Below are 22,313 nucleotides of genomic sequence, written 5' to 3' on the forward strand. Positions count from 1 at the left end.
GTGTATTTTACGATTATAAGCTATTTATTGTAAATATGAACGATACGATATTGAAAACGAAAGAAACTATAGTTCTTTACGTTCTTCAAGAAAAAACTCTACCAATGTAGTTGACAAATTATATTTATGAATATGTTTTCGGAAAATAGGTAAAAAAATAAGTCGTATTATATAATTAAGACCAATTTATTAAAAATGGATGAGAAAATAAGGGACTAATGGTAAAAAACTAGACACTAAAATTCAATTTTACAACAGTTTGTAGTCTTAAATAAAACTACATCTGCGAAAACTCATAACAAAGGTAAACGACTTTATCAGCTATTTATATGCAGATGTAAATATAGGCATATGCATAAACATAAATCTAGCTTAATAGCTCCTTCAGACTTTGGATTTAGTTTTATAACTAATACAATCTAGTTTTAAAAAATCTAATTACAAATTACCAAGTAAAATGTACATCATTAAAAACTTGAATAGAAAACTTGATCGTTTGGTATTTCAAAATTACTACTGCTAAAATCACGGTCAACAATTGAAAAAATTGACATTTATTAACGAAAAATATTTCGTTACTGGATAAAAGAAGAGCTCGTATTAATGTATTCTCCTTGTCATTTAAAATTTCATTATTTCAATAGATTTTCTTGATTTGAAAGTTAGAAACCTCGTGGCTTTTAAGTTATATTCTTCGTTAATCTTACTCTCAAGTTTACGGAACATAAATGTTTGACAAGTATTTGTATCAAGATCTGCATAGCTTACTTCATTTGGTGATGTACTTGAAGTGTTCTATTAAAAAAAAAACTAAATAATCTGATACCGTATGGTTCTTATGAGGTACCATTAGCGATACTCATAATTAGCTAGTATTAATGTAAACATAATAATGTCATCTGGTTGTAAATATACCATCAAAGATGCTAGGCGTGCTGACCCCAAGATATATGATAACTATAATTAAAATTTATTTAATGATTAAACAATGCTGCCTAGTAAATTTTAGCAACATAACTTAAACTTGAGATTAAAATTTTTTACACAGTTTCGAATGTATGTTATTTTGCCAAGTTTTACTTTTTATCATAGCATGAATTTGTATAATTAAGGCAAAAGTAGCGCTGTACAGCATGGGCCACATCGAAGAACATAAAGGAACATTATTATTCGAGTTATATATCAGTCTTGACTATTTCAACTTTCGAGCTCTTGAGTAAAGGTCGATGTTTGTCGAGTTTTACAGCTTAAACCAGCGATCAAAATATAAAGTATATAGATGTAAAAAAATTAAAAAAAAATAGAAATGAAGGTAATAGAACGAGGTATTTGTCGCTTTGTCGTTCTCATCTGAAAGACGAACGTACACTCTTGAAGGGTTTTTAAAATCAATGCAATAGATTGTGCGAGCAACATTGGCCATTGCTGCTTATTTCAAGTCTTTCATTTCGCCATAATTAGCAAGAGATTTTTTAATCCTGAGTGCCGTTAGCCGGGCTGCCGCGTTATGATACCAACATTCCTTCATAACTTTCGACATCAAATGAAGAGCCTATACAATAGAATAATTATCAAAGCGTTTAAGCAGATTATTGTTAGTTGTTCGGAAAGGAAATATTGAGAGAATTCTTACATCGATAGACATCCATCTGTTAGGTATTGATGGCCGTTGCCTGTCTGTACAAACGACTTTGCGCATTTCTTCGATTGTGGGATCCGAAGGTACGAGGTCGTAGAATGGCAGTTGATAATCATCATGAATGCCACCAACATTACAACGCCTTGCAATTTCCCAAAAAATCAAGCCAAGAGCATAAACGTCTGCTCTTTTGAATGAATCAAAATGATTCATATTTATCGTTTCTTCCAGCACCTAAAGTGGAAAAAGAAAAATATGATTTAGTTAAATAACGGCGGTCTTTTACATTTTTTACGTATAAATCAAGTTACTTCGGGTGCCATGTATCGTTTCGTGCCAACACGATTATTTAGCTGAATATCAACGGTATCAGTAATGACATCGTGTCTGACAGCAAGACCCAAGTCACCAATGGCGCAGGTGCCGTTGGTTTTCACAAGTATATTTTTTGACTTAAGGTCACGATGTGCGATTGCAGGTTTCCCCTGAGTACCGACAATCTCCATATGTAAATGGGCCAGTCCAGTCGCTATCGACAAAGCCATTTTGACCATGCCATTGGTATCAACTGTCGAGCGATTCAAATAATCGAAAAGAGAGCCTTTTTCGTGATAATCTGTTATTAGCCAAAGCTGAGTCCACGTGCCGTTATCTGCAAATGCCAGTAAGTAATAGATTTATGTTCAGTAAAAGACTACCATTGTGTCAAAGCAAACCTTTGTTATCTGCAGCAATGAAGCCAAGTATATTATCATGTCGCAACATAACGGTTTGATAGATCTCAGCCTCCCTGAACCAGGATCTTTCCTCCCGGGAGCTGAAAATTTTAACAGCAACATTTTCTCCTCGCCAGCGGCCCCTCCAAACTTCACCAAAACGACCTTTGCCAATTGTTTCAACAAGCTGTATTTGACGGGCTATACTGCGTTGAACTAGCAAAGGCAGCCCCACTGTAAAAGCCCTCAAGGTAAGCAAATGAATTTATGTATGCTCTAATTATTTTAATTCTAAGCCAGTAAAAAGTAATACTGCTAAAACATTGTGTATGAACTCAGCGAATGACATATACCTGAGCCACTTCCACTGGTAGTCATTTCGAGCATATCCCGTATGGTGACACCTCCTAAAATAGGCCGGTCAGGAGCCTCGAGTGAATCGTCGGGAAAATGACGACCTGCTGGTCTTTTTCTTGTCATATGTATATTATAGACGATCATCACTGTCACGCAAATCACGCAAATTGGAAGAGCTATTGTGAGAGCCATTTTCCAAGTTTCCCATGTTGCTCGACCACTTCCAGAAGCTATCAAGCCATTTTATTTTTACTAATTATACGATCTATGGTATTCTTAGTGAAGTAACGGTTATGAAGGTGTTCAAGTAAATCAGAAATTTTCTACCCAAATATTCCGTTATTTCATTTCTCTACTCAGTTTCTTAAAGTTATTATAGTAAAAGTTATTGATTTATTAGTTAAAAGCACCACGCTCACTAATCAAAGATATAAACAACGGAATCTTAAAACATTCTTTTTAACTACCATTTCTATGTAAGTGCCGTCTTCTTTCAGTTATTATCTTTATAGTCAGATTTTTTTAAATTAGATGGTGCCAAAAAATGATAATTAATCGACACGAAATTGTGAGGTTTATCTTGTCTTTTTTCACTTCTTGAACACGTCACTCATTACCATCCAACTAGTTTATAATATACGGTCAAGCTTTCAGCTTAAAAATAATATATTACATATTATGAATGAGAATACATTGGTAAGTTCATAACATATGGAAATTGACACCTGACTGATTGAAATGAGGATTTACCATAATTTAGTTGAATAGTTTGAGTATTTTTTTATCTGTACAATTTTTCTAAATTGCTCAAAAATTTAATTTTGAACAGTCAAAAAGTGTCTCTAGAACGCAACAAATTACTAGTAATAAGATAAAAATATAACCACTAAAACTACATAAAAATGAAAGTATAGCATTTTTATTTTTATTTTCATTCAGAAAGTATAGTAATTTTTTTTATGACCGACAAGAATCACAATAACACATTATTTCTATAGTTGCGTCCTTCCATAATTCACAGGATTTATTTAATAGTATTATATTGTAATGTTTTACTTATTCTGAGAGAATGAAAAAGGAAAAATGCGAGCATACTTCACACAAATAGGCAATTAAAATCATGTTCATGTAAAAATGGAGAAGAGCAAGACAAGCAGAAAGCATTTTATAAAGTTTGCCAACAAACATAAAATATAGATGGTTAACTTTGTTAAAAGTTTTAGCAACATGCTAATTTTAATAAAAAACTAGCAAAAAGAAAGTAAGTGTAATGAAACCAAATACATCTTCGTATTGGCCGCAAAAGTATGATCATGCAATAGTATCAGGCTGTATCTATACATCGAGAGTCGTGTGTCATAACTTATGTACTGTGGATAAATTAATTTTTATACATCATTTACGTACCTTATATTTATAAACATTAATCTAGTCCTCGAATTTCCCTTTTATTCCCCACACGACTCTCTTTATATAGATATTACCTAAATAAAAGTATAAACAAAAGTCCACAAGTACAGTTGATTTTAAAGATAAGCCAGCTTATTAATAATTACAAGCAATTTAAAAATCATCAATAAATATTTATTCAGATTGTATGGAAGCACAATATAAACAATGAATAATATATGATGCAATGTGCTGTTTTTTTTGTAAAATTTATTGCCTACTGCAATTGTCTCTCCGAATACGTTGGCAAATATATTTTCATGTTTAAATTTTTATGTTTTGATTTTATAATAAATTTTTAATTGTACACATTCTTTGTAAAGCATTTTTTTCGTGTCTTGAGATTTAAACTCTCTTAGATATATGTATTTTTGCCACCTCAATAATTGTAGTTTATCCCACGATATAAATAATAACCTCTATTGCGATTGTATAATTTAAAAATATTTATACGATCATTTGCAGTCACAAATCGCAATACGTACTTTGATCAAATAAAAACCATATTTACTTTTAGTTATTTTTTATATTTTTCGAAATAACAATTTTTTATTTAAAATCAAAATACTAATAAAATTATCATTTGAAATTTCACACAATAAAAAAATATAAAATGATGTAAAAGATTCTAAGTATCTCAAAAAAATTAAATAAATATCTCAAACAAAATTATTGGATTGAGTTCTGATTTTGAACTTCATATTTTGTTTAGATTTACTATATTTTTCATATTTTCAAGGAACCGAAAACAATACCAATTAGAATACATCGTATGTATAATAATGATGATTCTATTAACATATACAAACTACTGTTAGAAATGAAATTAGGCCGATTATAAGACGTTTTACACCCTCTTGCTCAAGACCGATCGTGGAGCATTTTGAATTTTTACAAAATAATTACCTGTATGTTACTAATCTGACCGAGGTATGAAACATGAATTTTCATATTTTCTTCCTGTGAAACTATTGCCAAGACACTGCAGATTCGGTTAAGATATGGAATATTAGAGATCCATTTCAAACTAGTGATATGCCAATGGAGCAATTGATATGGGGTTATGAAACAGACGGTTTTTTTTCAGCAGACAGCAGATTTATTATAATAACCCAATATCAAGACTGTTTAGGAATGTAGAACTTACATTCCATATCTACGGAAGTCGTTTTTTCATCTAAACCAAAAGGGTCCTCGTCTAACTTGGTTAAAACATTTTTTTGTAAATATGCGTAACCAGTAAGATAGGAATCCAAAAATATACTGCTAATTACTTAAGTTAGTGTTACATATAATATTTCATAATATTGAATAACTAGTTTAGTATTAATATCAAATAAGATTTATGAGGATATATTTTTATATATTATTGACTAAATTTCTGCTAAAGGAAAACTTATATCACACCGAATCATATTTTTTTTTGCATATCATTTCTTCGTATAAAATAAAATCCACATTTTATTTTGCGCTTGTGTGATAATGATCAATAAAATGATCCCAAATGGAAATAAATATGGATGTTCTTATATTAAGATCTATGATTTTATGGCTGGATTCCAAAAAAAGAATGAAAGTTATGTGAAAATTATTACCAAAAGAGCGAATTAAGCAAACTAACGATTGCGAAAAACAAAAGCATTTCATGGTATTGATTTTGAATTTTCTAATTTTATTCGTGTACGTTCAATTTAAATTAGCTGTCACAAGGGTTTCAAATTTTATCATATATGATAGTACTTTTTAAATAGTTATGTTTGAACTGGTTTACTATACATTTTTAAAAAGATGCAACGAAAAGTGGTAGAGGTACGTTTTTTAAAAAAATGACTCGAAATAATGCTTAGAAAATGACTAAAAAGAAGAAAAAAGTTGTCATATTTTTGCAGAAAAGATTGATAAAAGTCCATAATAAGAATAATATCAAATTACTAATGAATCCAACCCAACTCGTTGTTTGTCTTGTTTATCAGTCAGAATGCAAATTAACAGTATGATGGTGGAGGGTCTATAAACTACAAATCTTTAGACTTACTCATAAAACTTTTGTGAGAAAGTAAGTTTATAAATCAATTTTATATTAAAGTATATGCAAATTACTAACGTGACAGTCATAAATTATTGAGAACAGTGAAAATGGTACATGAGAAATGTGTCAATATAAGGAGCAACGATTGGAACTGCACATATATGATAATGTATGCACACATACATTTACCCATATCCACTCATCCATTAGCCCAGCCATAGGCAGATGTGTTGATGTACCCCGCGTAATAATGCGCATATATGGGAATGCAGCATCTTGTATTGTTGGCAATTTTTAAAAGATATTCATACGAGTGAATCGTCTCGAGTACCTCCTTCGAGATGATGGTTTGAATTAAAAGAAGATTGGGCAGCTGATACAGTAGAAGGTAGCTGCTTCTTGATGTTACGATTGCAGAAATCTGCATGGTTACAACATGTTACAATAAAGCGGCTATTGTCTGGACCGCGTAGAGCATCGCTTGAGTTGCACCACACCGAGTACATCCGAGTCTGATCCGGAAAGAAGGTTTTCTTATCGTAACACCTGAGAACATTATACGTTGATGCCAAATGTCTTTCGAGCTTGATTTATTTTGGTATATCCTATGAGGCATTGATTTGAAATTATTCGTTTTTTATTCGAATCCGCTACCCTGGAACTTATCAAATTCTATAACGTAAAATTTCCCTCTTCTTTAATTTCTTGTCTTTCTATAGTCGTTGACGATTTAAATGGTAATTTATTCATACAAATCGATTCTATTCGTCTGATTTTGAAAACAAAAAAGCTACTGATTGTAAAAACCATAGCAGCTAAAAAAATGGAATATCTATGCTTAGTAGTGTTTGATTTAATATTTAAACAAATTGGTATATTATAGCAAATGTTATATTAATGCATATTACAGTATAAAAAAAACAAAATATATCTACACATTTACCGGAAAGAGAATAACCGTTTTCTATCTAGGATGTAATTACCTGTCATTGGTTTTTCGTGTGATTTTTATAAGTATGTACTATAAGAAAAATAGTATACAAAACACAGAAAAAAATGTAAGCCTGGAGAACTTGTTTAAACATTGACACATGTTGTAGACTAAATACTCAAAATCTCAAGATTACAGCATTTTACTAATTTAAACTATATTTTTCGATTTACATTATTCTAGTAAATGGACTTGACGTCACATATTCTTCAATGATACATTGAATCCAGTAAAGAATCATCTCTTGTTGGCTCATAATACAACAAATAAATAATAGATTATTATTATTTTAGATAGGTTTGTTTGTTCCTACGATGCTTGTTTTTATCAACACATTTCACTGCATCGATTATGATGGATTTTACGTGTACATTTATATTTACGTAGACAGGAATCACAGAAGTATCTTCATTAAAATAAAAGTTTTAATCTTAGAAAAATCGTGATAAGGCCCGTCGAATAAGACAGTAATCAAATCTCTACCAAAAACAACCATATAATTAATACAATTCATAGCTTTACATTAGAACATATCCACTATGGACATGCTCAGTTTTTATTATATTAATTCCATATGTTTTGTGACATGAAAATCGGTTATACGAAAGAGATAACATATAGCACATTCCCTACGCTTTTCTCCTACTTATATTGAGACCATATATTACCATGGCAATGGTAAGTTTACTAATAAAATTTTTGCAGACAAAAAAAAACGTAAATATAAATAAAGATTATAAACATCAAGTTGATTTTATTTAATAACTTGAACAATCGATAAGTAGAGTGCTGATATAAAAACCATTAAATTTGGGCTTTTTAGCATAGAAGTGCAACGTTGTTAACATTTTTTCTTTCAAGCATGCTTGAAAAAAATATATTATACATAACACAGGTATACAAGATTTTGTATCACAAGCGAGCTATATTATTCCCGAAAGATTTTGGTGCGCTGAATCTAAATGTGGCCTCATAATTGTTCATCACGTCAGGGTTTTAAAATATCCTAACCTAAATTTTTTTTTTTTCGCCAAGATATCACATTTTTATATTAGCTTTTTTTGCATGAAGAATTTTAACTCAAGGATTTTTAGGGTAGCTAAATGTGAATCTGCAAGCAGAATTTCGTTTATTCGAAATCCAAAATGGCAAATTCAAAATGAAAATTTTTCATTCAGCCATTTTGAATTCGCCATCATGGAATTTTACAAAACAAAATTATGTTCCAGATTCGCATTCAGCGAACCTAAAAATTCTCGAGTAAAATTCTTCATGCAAAAAAGCTAATAGAAAAATGTGTACTTCAAAAGATTAATGGATTTTCGAATTCTGAGAAATTCATAAATATGTTTCAAAATGCGATATCTCGGCGAAAAAGAAAAGATATTTAAGCAAACTCAATGGCATTTAAAATTTCAAAAGGTAAATTTCAAATACTTTTTTTATAGTTTTTTGTGCATAAGTTTATTTACGATGCTACATAACCTCAAATATGTCAAAAAACGGTGTTTTTGCACTTTTAAATTAGGATATCTTAAAAACTTGGCGTGATGGAACAATTATGAAGCCAGATTTGAATTCAGCGTTTCAAAATCCTTCGGGAATACTATAGCTTGCTTGCAATAGAGAAAATGATCTACTCGTATTATTTGTGTATCTGTGTAATTGACACCCTATCATGCTTCTAATACTTACTATTTATTTAAAGTCATAGAATCAATTATGTAGAAATACCACGATATGTTCTGTCTTCGAACTCAACATTCGTTGCTTTTCACTTTCATTTATCATGACTCAAGAACTTTTGCGGAATGCATTTAAATTGCTTACTAATTTAGATAAGATAGATTATAGCTAAGATATTATTTCACTTATATGTTCAGCATGCTTGAAAAAAATAAGAAACGTAGAGAAATGCGAAAAGGGCAAGGTGAGAACTGGGAAAACTGTGCAAAAAATTAATTGTTTAAACAAGATCATCTACAGGAGAAGCTGAAATTGTGAAGATAGAAATACAGAAAGTGAGATAATAATTCAGGAACTACAGTATTAATAAAGAGGAAGAACAGTGCCCGGTACCAATTACGTGAAACAGAGTTACAGTCTCTAAACAGAAAAGATACTGTTTGCCAATAGTGTTATCGGCAAAACAGGAGTAACAGACTGTACCTTCATTGTTGCGAGGGTGAAGCTGAGGTTTCAGGCCGCGATTACAATAATCCTCTTTGCAGCACTCAATGACGAAGGTGGTATTCATTGAGTCACTCGTCATGCAGAAGATCATCGGCTCAGGTTTTTTTCCCACACACCTTTTAGCCGATAGAAGCAGCACAATACCAAATAAAAACGTTACTTTGACTTATAACCGTATAATATTTTACGCTGCAATTCCGTATTTTTTGCACTATTATCAATTATTATTATTAGAAATGCTGTTCTAAATAATTTAAATTGTATAATTAATTTAATATCAAGCATATCAACTAACTTTTATGTGTGCTTTGATATAAGTTGAAACTATAAACGTAACATACTGCACACTTTATTTTAGAAAAGAATTATTCAAAGTATGAAATGATATTTTATGCAATTTTTAATATTCCACCAAGATATTATCAAGGATATCCAAAATATAAAATTCAAATAAGCATAGAATATCAACAATAATAATAAATCCAATTCATTTTGATCTCTAGTCAATTCAATAAACTAAACCAAGCACTCATTAAATTTTTGCTAATTGAAATTTTTAACATATTTAATGTAAATTAAACATTTACTTTTTTATTTCATTGAACTTGTTTATAACTGTGAATCATTTGATGTTTTTTTTACTTTTATAATTATGCAAAATCCTATAATAAGTAATAAAGTATAGAACATTTTTTTCAAAATATTTTTAAATATTCATACTCAATAAGTAACAATAACAAACCCCTGATTCAAACCCTCATTTCAAAATTAACTTATAGAAAAATTTTAAAAACGAAATGCTACACAAATTCAGTTCTTCTCTGTTTCAACTTATTTAAGTTTAACCGGTATTTGAATAAAATTGAGGTTTTAGGAGTAGGGTGTTCAGAAACTTCATTTACCGGCTTTTATAAAGAATTATAGCCGTGAAAAAATCAAAAAGAAAAACTTAAACAAAACAAAACAATAGACAAACTTTAAAGTAAATGAAATTTATCGTATAAGGAATTTATCAGAAGTCGGGTCATCCATAGCCTGGCAGAAATCTAGCTTCAGTGAGAAAACAAAGACTTTATTTTTAATTGTCTAAAATAGGCTTGAAGAGAAAAAAATAAAAACTCTAATAAAGAACTGAAATCGGATTTCTACTAGACTATATATTGTTAAATTTTTTCTAAAAGATTTTGAGTCATATTGATTTTATTGTTTTTTTTTCAATTTGATATATTAAAAAAATTTTATGATAAAAATTCATCTTCAAGATCAAATTTTTATTTCAAAATAATATTATAAATCTCTATAATGTACATTAAATCAACAGCCACGCTTAAAAAAAAGGGATTATTTGAAAATTAGAAATAATCAAAAAGAAAGAAATCAAGTAATAAGAAAAAAGAAAATTGTTAATTTATCACTCTCAATCAATTTCGCACACACGTATGTTAAATTAACACAACCTTCGTGTGTACCTGAATCGTGTAATGAATATAATTCATTGCTAGAAGCCAGTTGTGGATGTATGCCTTTGTTACAAAAATCCCGATCGTAACAGCAGGTATAGTTAATTCTACTTGTCAAATCCATTTGCTTATTTGAACACACGCGTGGAGCTTCCGGAGGTAACCATTGACTTCGATTAAGACACCTTTTCCAATCATAAGGCAAGTTGTTTCAACTTATTGTAGCGAACACTATTCTACTTATCCTTAAATTGGTCGTATTGTTAAAAAAATTCTTAGTACATATTAAGAACGAACATCCAATTAACGATTAAAAATCAAATTGTCCAGATATATTATATTTTATTACAGTATGATTAAATAAATAAATATTTATTGTGTAATTCTATTTTGTACAATTATTCATTAAGCTAAAATTTAATCTATTTAATATAGTTAAACGTGTAAAAAGGTTTTAAAGGTTGTCAATTGATGTCATTTTATTCTTCAAAATTGCGTTATTGATTTATAGATGAACAAATGTTAATCTTAACTTTAAAACTTTATATATTAATTAATTTATATGTTTAAACGTTTTCTTTAAAAAAATTATGGTTTCCGTGTAATATCTAGAATTGATTTATTTACTTAAATATTGTACAATATGGAAATGATTAGCTGATATGAACGGGTTTACTATCAGTCTGTAAAAGAGGAATTTCCTTTTGTCTGTTTATTAATTACTATTCGTGAAAATTCATCGAGAAACTGTAAATGTTGGGTATTATGTAGTATACAAAAATTTTGCAATAAAGAAGCGTTATTGTAATAATTAGTAATTATATGTATCTGAACAATATATATTTTCAGTTTAATAGTGAAAAATAAGCGATTAAATAAAAACATTCTGTATTTACGTTCAACACCAAAATACTTCGAGAAGAGCACGGTAATGCTGTTTATTTTTATCGGTTTTAAAAATATGAGGTTCTTTAATCAACCAGATTTTATTCCGTAAATTTTTCAAAGATTTTTTAAAATAATGTACAATTATTTATATAATATGTATGATTGAAGTACTAATCTTTTATAGATAAATAAAATTGTATAGCTAAATAAAAACTTTTTTCTCAATAGCTAAGGTAAAATTGTCATAGAAAAGATACATTCGATGTTAAATCAATTAAACATTGAATGTAAACGAAGTTTTTTAAATTGAATTGTTTTTATTCTTTTAGTACATTAAAATTATCGAATTTATTTTTCATTCTATCACATATTCTCAGAAATAAGAGTTGAAATTTTAGTTTCCCATTCCAAACGTTACTTTATTTAATTTTCATAACTATTAATTTGTTATTTTTCCGTGTTTTTGACCTTTGATAAAAAACTTGAAAAATAGTAACGGGAAGTTTAATGTTAAAGAAATGTTTGTGAGCAAAACTATCGTTCGCGACTAATCTGCGGATAACTTCTCATCTCCGATCGTTTTTCTATAATTTACTATTAATAATATTTCTTTGGCATAAAATTATCCCACTCGTTTCTATATTAGTAACGAGTGTTCGTAATAAAGAAATTTAATCATCTTACATACCTATAGGCGTAAGTGATCTTTTCCTTATCCAAACTAGTGCTAGCAAAGCAGTATCCATCTGTCTCGCATGTATTATTAGTATCATCACAAATGTCACAATGACATTTTAAACCTGAAATAATGTTACATATAAATTTTTCATTATTTCTATTAATAAATATTTCTACATTCAATTTATTTATTAAGATATTTAACTGCCATAATAGCAATTTTTATGAATTGTCACTGTCTACAAAAAAATTATTTTTAAAATTTTATTTGTCATGCTAGAACTTATAACATTAGTAAGGACTAAGAATTCTAGCTATCATTTTTTGTACATTCAAACGATGATAATTTATACGTTAAATGATAAAAATATAATACTAATTTAACTAATAAACTAGTTTTCAATCTTGATTTTGGCCGAAAATTTATTTTTCGTTCTTTGAAAACAATATTAAATGATACCGCAAATGTAAACTTCGACGTTACGCATCGGAAAAATATGTACGTTTTAATGAATTAATTGTATTACATAACAATTCATTTGCCTCAAGCACTGGCTGAAAAGCTCGTATCGTTACGAAAATTTTATAATCACAAAATATAAACTATGCCCAATACTAAGTAAAATAATTTTTAGAGGAAAAATGATTTTTCTTTTAAGGTTAGTAAGGATACACGGCGAATATTTTAATTCGTCAGTACATATTAAAAAAATATAAATAATAATTGATATGCTGTATTTATTAATACATACGTATAAATAACTCTACGTAAAAAAATCAAATATGTACCTTCTGTTAATTGTGATGAGAAGAATAAACAGAGAAATATTAAACAGCCATAGCTATTTACTAGTAATGTCAAGGACTTTGTCATTTTTATTTCTGCGATGTATCAATTGTTATAAAACCTTTAAGGGGTTTATTTTTTTACTTCACAGGTTCTGATAAGTTGTCTTGTTCAGCATAATCATTTTTGAGCCTAATTTTTGCTTTGGGAAGTTCACTAGTAAATGTACAATGAAAACTACAAAGCTCAGGAATGTCTGTTCATATGAGGTTAAAAGAAATCTGTGCTGTAACACATAGAACATAACTTGAAAAACAGTTTGTTTTCTTCGCTATTAGAGTGTTTCCATAAATCCAGTATTGATCTACGAAAATTGAAGGATATTAACAATTAAAAAAGGTAGTAACCTCAGTACATACCATGTAAATCTAGCCTTACCAAACAATTATAAGTCGCTATTTGTATACATTCAAGTTGGAAGCATTATATTGTACGCACTTCTTTGTTAACAGTCGTTATTTTAACTGCACGAGTGTTCTTGTAAATAAATTTCGACGTAATCTGTGAAAACAGCAACAGTGTGCAGCCATTTTCCAGATTCTAGGCAGTGCGCATGATCGTCTACAGTCGGCGATTCGACGTGGGCACCGGCAGTAGGCACTTGGCATTTATTGTGTAGGATGTAGTTTTATCGACACTCGGTATAACCGCATAAGTGGCTTTTTTATATTTTTTATCATTCATATATATATGGAAAAATGTATCCCAATATAATAAACCTAATAATGACGTCACTTTTTCGAATATTCTCAATACCGTGGAAACACTATAGAAAAAGAAAATCCTATAACAATATAAAATGACTATGAATTGAAAGGCGAGGCAAATTCTCCCTGTTTAATGAAATATAATAAATAAAAATAATTATTTAAAAAACTAAGTATATATTTTAAGAACCTATTCCGCGCGCTTTTTTACATCATCAAGATTTAAAAGTATAACTTTAAAAAATATGTATATCAATGTATTCAATCATGTGTGTGTATGTGTATGCATAATTAAAAATCAAGGCTCATGAAATTCAGAAGCCATCATTATGTGATTGTGATTTTGTATTTTTTAATAAAGTACAATCTCAAAGTGCTTTAACAAATTTCACTATATCGTACTATTCGTTATAAAATATATGAAAGTTTGAAAAATTCGGAAATGAAGTTATTCGTTGTCAATAGCAGTAAAAAAAACCGTCTATATATTTATTATACAGCTAAAAGTTAACGTTTGCAGCGAGTGTAAATGTTGCAAGTTGTTTTTAGGATACGACCTGACTACAATTTTCCATACTTTTGTAGGATTTGATCTAATTATCGATACGCTAAGTTTTTGTTTTCTAAGAACAATATAATAATTTAAATAACTTATTATCCAGTACAATTAAATTAGCTGTGAAAATAATATATCGCTTAGTATATTATTGTCTATATTTGGAGTAGACTTCCCTATACTATTCCAGTTCTTGCCAGTTTTATTCCAATTGATTCTACAATAAATGTTAGTTTTCGGAGATTTTCGTGGAGAAAATTTTAGTTTTTGGAGATTTTCCTACCGTCGAAGATGTAAACTGGTTGTATCATCTCTGCAGAGATCTTCTCATAGTCCTATTCTTTAAGTCACAATTATAATTTATAACAAATATGTCAATATATATATGAAACTTAATTTATTATATTGAGAAAATACTATGAACTCCTCTTATTCCATAGAAATAATAATTGCATGAGTATTTTTAGTACCTCGACTGGTTTTAGTAACTCGACTCTTGATTAATTTTAGCTCTCTGGTTATCGAGGAATTAGTGACATTTTACATAATCTGTTTCTCGAAAAACGGTTACTCTAAAAGAAAAAAAAAGAAAAAAAGAACAGTTTTAAAGTACCTTAGAATTGTAAATGTACAATTCGCCTTCGTCTAGCAATATTTTAACTACATGTATTGCAGAGAGTTGAATGTCACTTGAATTTTTTATAAAGAAAAAACTTAAAAGCAAGATTTGTTTATCAATAGGTGTATTGAAAAGTGATTCTATAATATGAAGATATAAATAAAAATTTTTCAATCGTTATATAGAAAAATTGATTTATATTAGTTATATGGATTATTAAGATATGGAATATAAAAATATAACAGCAGTTTTGTATGACGATGAGATAAAAAAAAAACACTAAGCAAGTACCAACAAAGCCAACAGAAGCTTATGGAAATTTGAAACCAATTCTGAAATCCAAACCAACTTCAGCTTCAGGCATGTGCAATTTCAGATATGTCGGTATCTGTTGCTTCAATACTACTGATAATGAATTTACGTAACGGATATTCTTTCAGCAAGCATCGCATTAACTACCTGAAAAATAACGAAATATACCCTGAGTATGATAAACTTTATAAAGCTATTACACACGTAGTAACTCGTTTCCTCGCGCAAATTTTCATCATTTCAATCGTTTCGTATTAAATATAAAAAAGTTCATGGACTAATTTATATTGCACGTTATGAAGTATACATACTAGTACAGTAACATGCTTCTTTTTAAGTTTCATTGTATATTTTATTAAAAAATAAAGTTAATTTTATAAAATTACAAGTTTAGACAATTCCGAGCTTGAGATAAAATCTTCAATTACTGTTTCTTCGGCTAAAAATTCTGGGTTCGAGAAAATCTGAAGTACCAAGCACAATTATTCATTTAGATATTACAAAAAAATAGATTAACGGACATCTTATAGAAATAAGCATATTTTTGTATTGAGAAGATGATCTAAGTAAATCCCAACGCCTCGTCGCAGTTAAGCCTATTTTTATAAATTTCTTCGTATCCTTTAATAGATGTTACTGATATATTTGCTTCTTGTTTGCTTCTTGTATACATAGTATATTTGGTTTTTCATCGTTGATGATCTTGAATAGATAAAGGAGGTGAGATACTAATCCATTTATATTCCATTGTCAAGATATAATCATTCAGTGTTTGACCATCGATGTAAACAGATGTGCCAACGCTGTGCTCTACCCGAAAAGCTAAAGTATTAGCCTATCAAATGAAGTGATAGTTAAAATTAAAATTAAACCGCATAATTAGAATAAGGATTAGTAAAGGCCAAAATGGTCACCTAGATAGGGAACGTTATATCTACTCCTACACAAAACAATACTGATAAGTGGAAAATAGTTGGTAGCAAAACGCAGCTAAATAACCCAGATAAATACACTCAAAACAAAAAAACACCGACAAGCACGTCTACCCGAGTATTGGCTGAGTCAAAACACTAATAAATTCGACATTCTACAAAAAAAAAAGATTCTGACGGTAACGAAGCAACTACAGTAAATTCAAAAGAAGGTAACACGGTGCCAATCAAATCACCTATCTTCGTTTTCAACGTTGAAAACATTCGACTATTAGAATCCTTGTTAAATTCCATAGTCAAGGAGAACTTAACTTTGAAAATATTAGCGTCAGAAAAGTATCTGCCAATAATTAGCACACTTAAGGAAAAAAATACGCAGTTCTACACATATCAGCGTAAAGTTTTTAAGGTTATTATAAGAAGTATGTATCCATACGTCGACACTGAAGAGTTAAAAAATGCCATTGAAGAATACGGACATATGTTAAAGTGACAGTAAAAACTTTGAAACATCCGACACCGTATTACAAAACTACCATTATCATTATTCACCGTCGAAATTGAACATAATTACAAGAATCAAGAAATGTACCAAATTAATCGATCACTTAAAACTGTAATCCAATTTGAACCGCCTCACGTTAAAAGGGACATTCCCCGATATCAAAACGGCCAAGAATTCAAGAATACTAAAAATTACTGTTTTAAAAGAGCAGTTTGTGTGAAATGTGCAAAATATTACGCAACTAGCGAGTGTCCAATAAAAAAAATAAGAGAAGTAACATATACAAACTGTAGAGGAAATCATACAGCAAATTACAAAGGATGTCCATTGTGAAAACAGCAAACAAAATCTTTTTCCCAGATTAAAAGAAAAGACATAAATTAAAACAATAAACAAGCTCAACCTAATTTAAATAGCAATGCAAACAGAGACAGACCAAACACTACAAACAATCAAGTAGCAGAAAATCAAAACAAACAAAATAAGACAGAAGAATCAAAACAAACAAATGATCAAACGGAATCAAGTAAACACACTAAAGAAGCACACACTAGCGAAATTTACCTACAAGAAACTAGTGTAATCATATACGACAACAACGGTCCAATAACAGTATCAGCTATTTATTGTCCTCCAAACAAAACAGTAACAAAAGAAAACTACTATGAATTTAACAATAATCTACGCGATGGTTTGAATTGTTACAGTCATAGTTCTTATCAAATTTTTTTCTATTTGTAAAACACATCCGAACAGATGTATGCACTAATTAACAACATGGAACATCACTATTGCAACAAATGATACAAGCTCGAACACGCAAAAGAGGTTAGAAACAAATCTAATGTGATTTTCACAAACACACACACATGCACATGCACACATCTTGGAATATCTCAGCCAATAGCTACCTTTCTCAAGTTCCTGCATGTTATTGAATGCGACGCGTATCGTGTATGTAATAAAAAGTTGAATCATGTATTATACTTGATGGAGTGTAAACTAGTAGAGCAAACAAAGATTCAAAATCTTTATAAAAGTAATTTCTCATCATTTTTCTGATATAAATTTTTTAATAATCACTTTTACGGTGTGTGGTAAGCTTAAACAATGAATTGATTACAATAAATACTCCACTTTATAAAATTTCTTTATATCAAAATAAAACGCATATAGATTAAGTTTAGTGATAAGTAAAAATCATAGAATAAAGAGTATTTTCAGTTGTAAGTTTGTAACGTCATGAAGTATGAAGTAAGGTGTCTGTGTCTTATCCACGGAAATAAAATTTGAATTTCGATTATAGTTTAATTTTACCAATAAAAATACTGGATGCAGTATATAATTCCTTTTGAATCTTATTTCATAAATAAATTCATTTTATAAACTATTAAAGCATATTTAATCTCATACACAAAAATATTACCAAACTAGATTTGTAAATGTTAATTGTTTCCAGTCAGATATATAATTTTTATTTTAATAATAAATGATATGCTGTATATGAAAAATTATTTTCCGTGTTATATCTATATTTTAAATAGTATGGTTCCCCTATTAATTAATTTTTTCCTCGCTGAGTATTTTTTGAAGAATTAATAATTATCCATTGGTAATTGTTGTATTTTAGTAGTAATAAATTAGAAATACAGTTGCGGAAAAACATAACTCTGATTTGTGTATAAACGTATAGGATGTGTTCTTTTGTTCTTTATATATGTTCTTTATAATACACTGATATATAGTAAATGGAACAATCAGTTTTTTAATAATTTAAAAAAAGATTTACAAGATAAAATAATGATATTCGTATATATCAGCATTTTCTTTTTTGTTCAACTTGCCTATTTTCAAAGAATACATTTAATTATTCAAAGTTTTTAGTATTTTTTGTGAAAAATATATTTTTTACTATAAGAAGACGGTAAGAAACAAATACTATCGTTTTTCTTTTAAATCATTAACACGATTTGACACAAAACAGTGTTGAACTATTTTAGCCACCTAAAATATTTTTGAATCGTTTTATTTACTAAGGGCCTTTATAAATAAAAGCCAACGGACATAATTCATAATAGTAAAAATAAATTATCATATAGATAATTATTGAAATAAAAATAAATTGTTATTGCACGCGAAGGGATAATTGACATTTAATGGAAAATAATTAGTCATTACAAAGCTTTTTTATTCAGGATTAATTATAATTTAATAGGTTATGAAATAAAATATTTATGAAAATAGATTCCGAAAGAAAAATATATCTCATTTAATATTTATATTATTAAAAGGAAACTACAATCACAATTCAAATTTTAACTCCATGTATAAGACACATTACCTTAAGACGTCACAAGTGTCACAACTGAAAATACTCTATATGTATCTTTATATAACAAGTAAAATGCTGTTTTAAGTAATATACGATTTAGCCGTACAGTAAATTACATACAAGTAAACAAAATATACTCTTCCATGGCTCAAACGTGAACCAAAACATCCAACTTGATGTTGTCTATAACTACGGCTATAATTTGCTGTCCAGCAGAGCACTAGTTCCAAAAATAAAATTATTAGATAAAAGAAAATTGCAACTGTGAAATATTATTGTTATCAATAGAACATTATTTCATTAGGATAAATCCTTTACCAATATGGGTATCTCTCATTCAAATTATTTTTCTAACCCATCCACTTTCCGTATTTCTTTAGTAATAACGAACACAAATACCAGATATGATTACAAAAATAAGTAATTACGTTTGACCTAGAATTCTGCTTCAAATACTAGTATGTCCAAATACTAATGAATGTTAAATAATTTTTATTATAAAATGAAAATGCAATCATCTCCAAAAAAAAATAATGTTAAGGGGAAAAAAGATGTATCTGCAGTAAATCTAAAATCAGAAGATTGTGATATCAGTCAGCTAAAAAAAAATTCAGGAAGTAAGTGTGTATTGGAGATAGGTGGTAAAAATCAAGAAAGTTCAAAAATACGTAATCAAAAAAAGAGCAAAAGATCTATAAAAAATGCCGAAATTGAAGGAAATAAAACAAGTGTTGCTAAAATGGAATTAACTCGAAATATTAGCCGTAATACATCAGAGTTATTTTTCATAAATAATGTATTAAAACGAAGTATTCCATTGCCCTTAACAATACCATCAGTTAGAGGTTAGTATGCTTCTAGTTTCGTAATTTTTGTTATATTTCATAAATGTGTGCTGCTTAAAAATATTTTTCTTTTATAATATGCAGTAAATTATGTAATTACTGAATACGGGCTTTATTGTCATATAAATAAAATCGTTATGTACACGTTATTATACAATACTACCGTGTTTTAATAATTAACTATGTCTGATTTTTAGATTACATGATATTGTATAAGATAATTTGAAACGAGAATAAAAATTAAAAATAAACAGCAATATAATAATTGGAATTTTCAGGCTACGATTTTAACAGCAGCGTTGACTATTCATCTATTCTTTCAAGTTACAAATACTCGGGGTTTCAAGCAACGAATTTTGGGTTAGCTGTAGAAGAAATTCTCAGAATGCTGGTAGCTCGTAGGGTACCTTTAGAGAGAGGCCAGGAAGATACTTTAGAGATGGATGAATTCATAAAAAGAAGACATAGTTGTACAATATTTCTTGGCTTTACGGCAGAAGAAATGTTGTCTAAAGGAGTTCGAGAAACTGTACGATTTTTAGCTGAACATAGAATGGTAGGTAATATACTTATCCCTAATTGTAATATCATTATACTTCATACTGAACTTCTATCTTCTATTTTTTTTCCTATTTCGATTTATTTGCAGATAGATTGTATCATCACGACGACACGAACAATCGAAGAAGATTTGCTTGAGTGTTTAACTTCGATATCATCTCAAAATATTTATGGTAAAACTGATAAGAAGGGAAGTAGTATTAACATAGCCGAGAGCTCGATTATTACGAATACTACTTATTCTCAGTTTAAAGACTGGATCATACCAATACTAGATAAAATGCTGGAAGAGCAAAAAAAGGTAAGGTTTTTCTGTAAGAAAATAATAGAAAGAAAAGACGTAGGTTCTTAAAAATATACTTCTCAGGGAGTTTTATGGACTACTTCGAAAATTATTACGAGGCTAGGTGAAGAAATAAATAATGTCAATTCAATTTACTATTGGGCGGCTAAAAATAAAATACCAGTTTTCAGCCCAGCTCTTGCGGCTGATGGAAATCTTGGAAAAATGATGTACTTTCACTCTTGCAAAAATCCTGGGCTTGTAATAGATATATTATCTGGTAAATATCAGAGCAAAAGTTGTTTTACATATGTTTGACATATATAATACTATTGAGTTTGATTTTTATACGAATATTGCAATTCTTCGGTAGATTTGAAGCGTATTAACACGTTAGCAATTAAAGCAGTAACAAGCGGAATGATTGTAATAGGTGGAGGCATTGTCAAACATCACGCTTTGAGCGCTAATTTTATGGTGAGTTTAAACATTGTTGATATTTAGGTATATTTATCATTGAAGAAAATAATCAAATAAATAAATAAATATATTACCAACACTCTATAACTAATTTGTTTAAAATACTAAAGAGATATGGTGCCGACTTTGGAGTCTTTGTGAATGCTGTACCTGAATATGACGGTAGCGATAGTGGAGCAAGACCAGACGAAGCTGTTTCATGGGGAAAAATAAAAAAAGATTCTAAAGCTGTCAAGGTGATATGTTGCTTCATAAATATAATACTAAATTGAGAACTTGCTGTTGCTAAACTAATTGTAGTTCAAAAACACGAAAAAGTTATGAAATGTCCCTCAAATTACTAATATATTTTCGTAAAATGATCATTAAAGTTTTGCACCATTAGAAAAAATAGATTAAATTGAAAAATGAGTTTTTCAAATGAAAGATCTTTCTGAATTATAAAAAAATTCGAATGATTCAAAAAAGATATTTTTAAAACTAATACAAAAGACGAATGAGGGATTAATTGTAATATTGAATATGATCTTATACGATCTTATTTATTGAAATGCTGTAATATATTTGATTAATCTAATAAATTGGTATACATTTTCTATTTACAGATTCATGCCGAAGCATCTCTAATCTTCCCTCTTTTAGTAGCAGAAACTTTTATACGTCATTTCGTTTCTTATAAAATGAGAATCGTGACTAGTGTTTGAAAAAAAGTAATAAAAAATATTATAAAGAAAACTTGATATTCATTGAATTAAAATGCCTACTATCGACATATTGTTGTCGAAATTTTAATTTAATATAGAAAACCTTTCGGAGAAGGTACTGAATATGTACTACTGGATAATCTGAAATGGTTACTTGATACTTAACGAATTGAAGAAAGTAGGAAAATGAGATACAATTGCACAATGATATATAAAATAATAGATGTAGT

The 22,313-nt window shown here is 29.0% G+C and overlaps 2 protein-coding genes across 2 annotated transcripts; one reads left to right on the plus strand and one right to left on the minus strand.

Annotated features, from left to right (window-relative positions):
* Nucleotides 1-189: 189 nt before the first annotated feature.
* Nucleotides 190-13,995, minus strand: LOC131664813 (TGF-beta receptor type-1). The gene is made up of 10 exons (XM_058936205.1): nucleotides 13,626-13,995; nucleotides 13,190-13,551; nucleotides 12,411-12,522; nucleotides 10,832-11,019; nucleotides 9,351-9,539; nucleotides 2,709-2,942; nucleotides 2,356-2,589; nucleotides 1,951-2,291; nucleotides 1,634-1,873; nucleotides 190-1,552 (listed from the first exon to the last, which is right to left on the minus strand). Exons 2-10 carry the CDS (start codon nucleotides 13,272-13,274, stop codon nucleotides 1,430-1,432), a joined length of 1,746 nt encoding a protein of 581 aa, XP_058792188.1. The 5' UTR covers nucleotides 13,275-13,551; nucleotides 13,626-13,995; the 3' UTR covers nucleotides 190-1,429.
* Nucleotides 13,996-15,828: 1,833 nt separating this feature from the next.
* Nucleotides 15,829-22,083, plus strand: LOC131664814 (probable deoxyhypusine synthase). Its single transcript, XM_058936206.1, has 8 exons — nucleotides 15,829-17,706; nucleotides 19,591-20,055; nucleotides 20,334-20,611; nucleotides 20,705-20,917; nucleotides 20,984-21,179; nucleotides 21,273-21,376; nucleotides 21,490-21,615; nucleotides 21,985-22,083. The coding sequence occupies exons 2-8, from the start codon at nucleotides 19,689-19,691 to the stop codon at nucleotides 22,081-22,083; spliced, it is 1,383 nt and encodes a 460-aa protein (XP_058792189.1). The 5' UTR covers nucleotides 15,829-17,706; nucleotides 19,591-19,688.
* The last annotated feature ends 230 nt before the right edge of the window (nucleotides 22,084-22,313 follow it).

Source organism: Phymastichus coffea, unplaced genomic scaffold, assembly GCF_024137745.1.
Source record: "Phymastichus coffea isolate CEN01 unplaced genomic scaffold, Cenicafe_Pcof_1.1 PCOF00045, whole genome shotgun sequence".
Lineage (NCBI taxonomy): Eukaryota > Metazoa > Arthropoda > Insecta > Hymenoptera > Eulophidae > Phymastichus > Phymastichus coffea.

Excerpts from the sequence above, each read along its gene's own strand:
- LOC131664813 (XM_058936205.1), bottom strand. The coding sequence starts at position 13,274 with ATGACAAAGTCCTTGACATTACTAGTAAATAGCTATGGCTGTTTAATA. Across the intron at positions 2,943-9,350 it reads TCACCCTCGCAACAATGAAG|CTTCTGGAAGTGGTCGAGCA; the intron begins GTACAGTCTGTT and ends ATGGCTTGATAG. Across the intron at positions 1,874-1,950 it reads AACGATACATGGCACCCGAA|GTGCTGGAAGAAACGATAAA; the intron begins GTAACTTGATTT and ends TTTCCACTTTAG.
- LOC131664814 (XM_058936206.1), top strand. The coding sequence starts at position 19,689 with ATGTTAAATAATTTTTATTATAAAATGAAAATGCAATCATCTCCAAAA. Across the intron at positions 20,918-20,983 it reads TGCTGGAAGAGCAAAAAAAG|GGAGTTTTATGGACTACTTC; the intron begins GTAAGGTTTTTC and ends TATACTTCTCAG. Across the intron at positions 21,377-21,489 it reads CTTTGAGCGCTAATTTTATG|AGATATGGTGCCGACTTTGG; the intron begins GTGAGTTTAAAC and ends AAAATACTAAAG.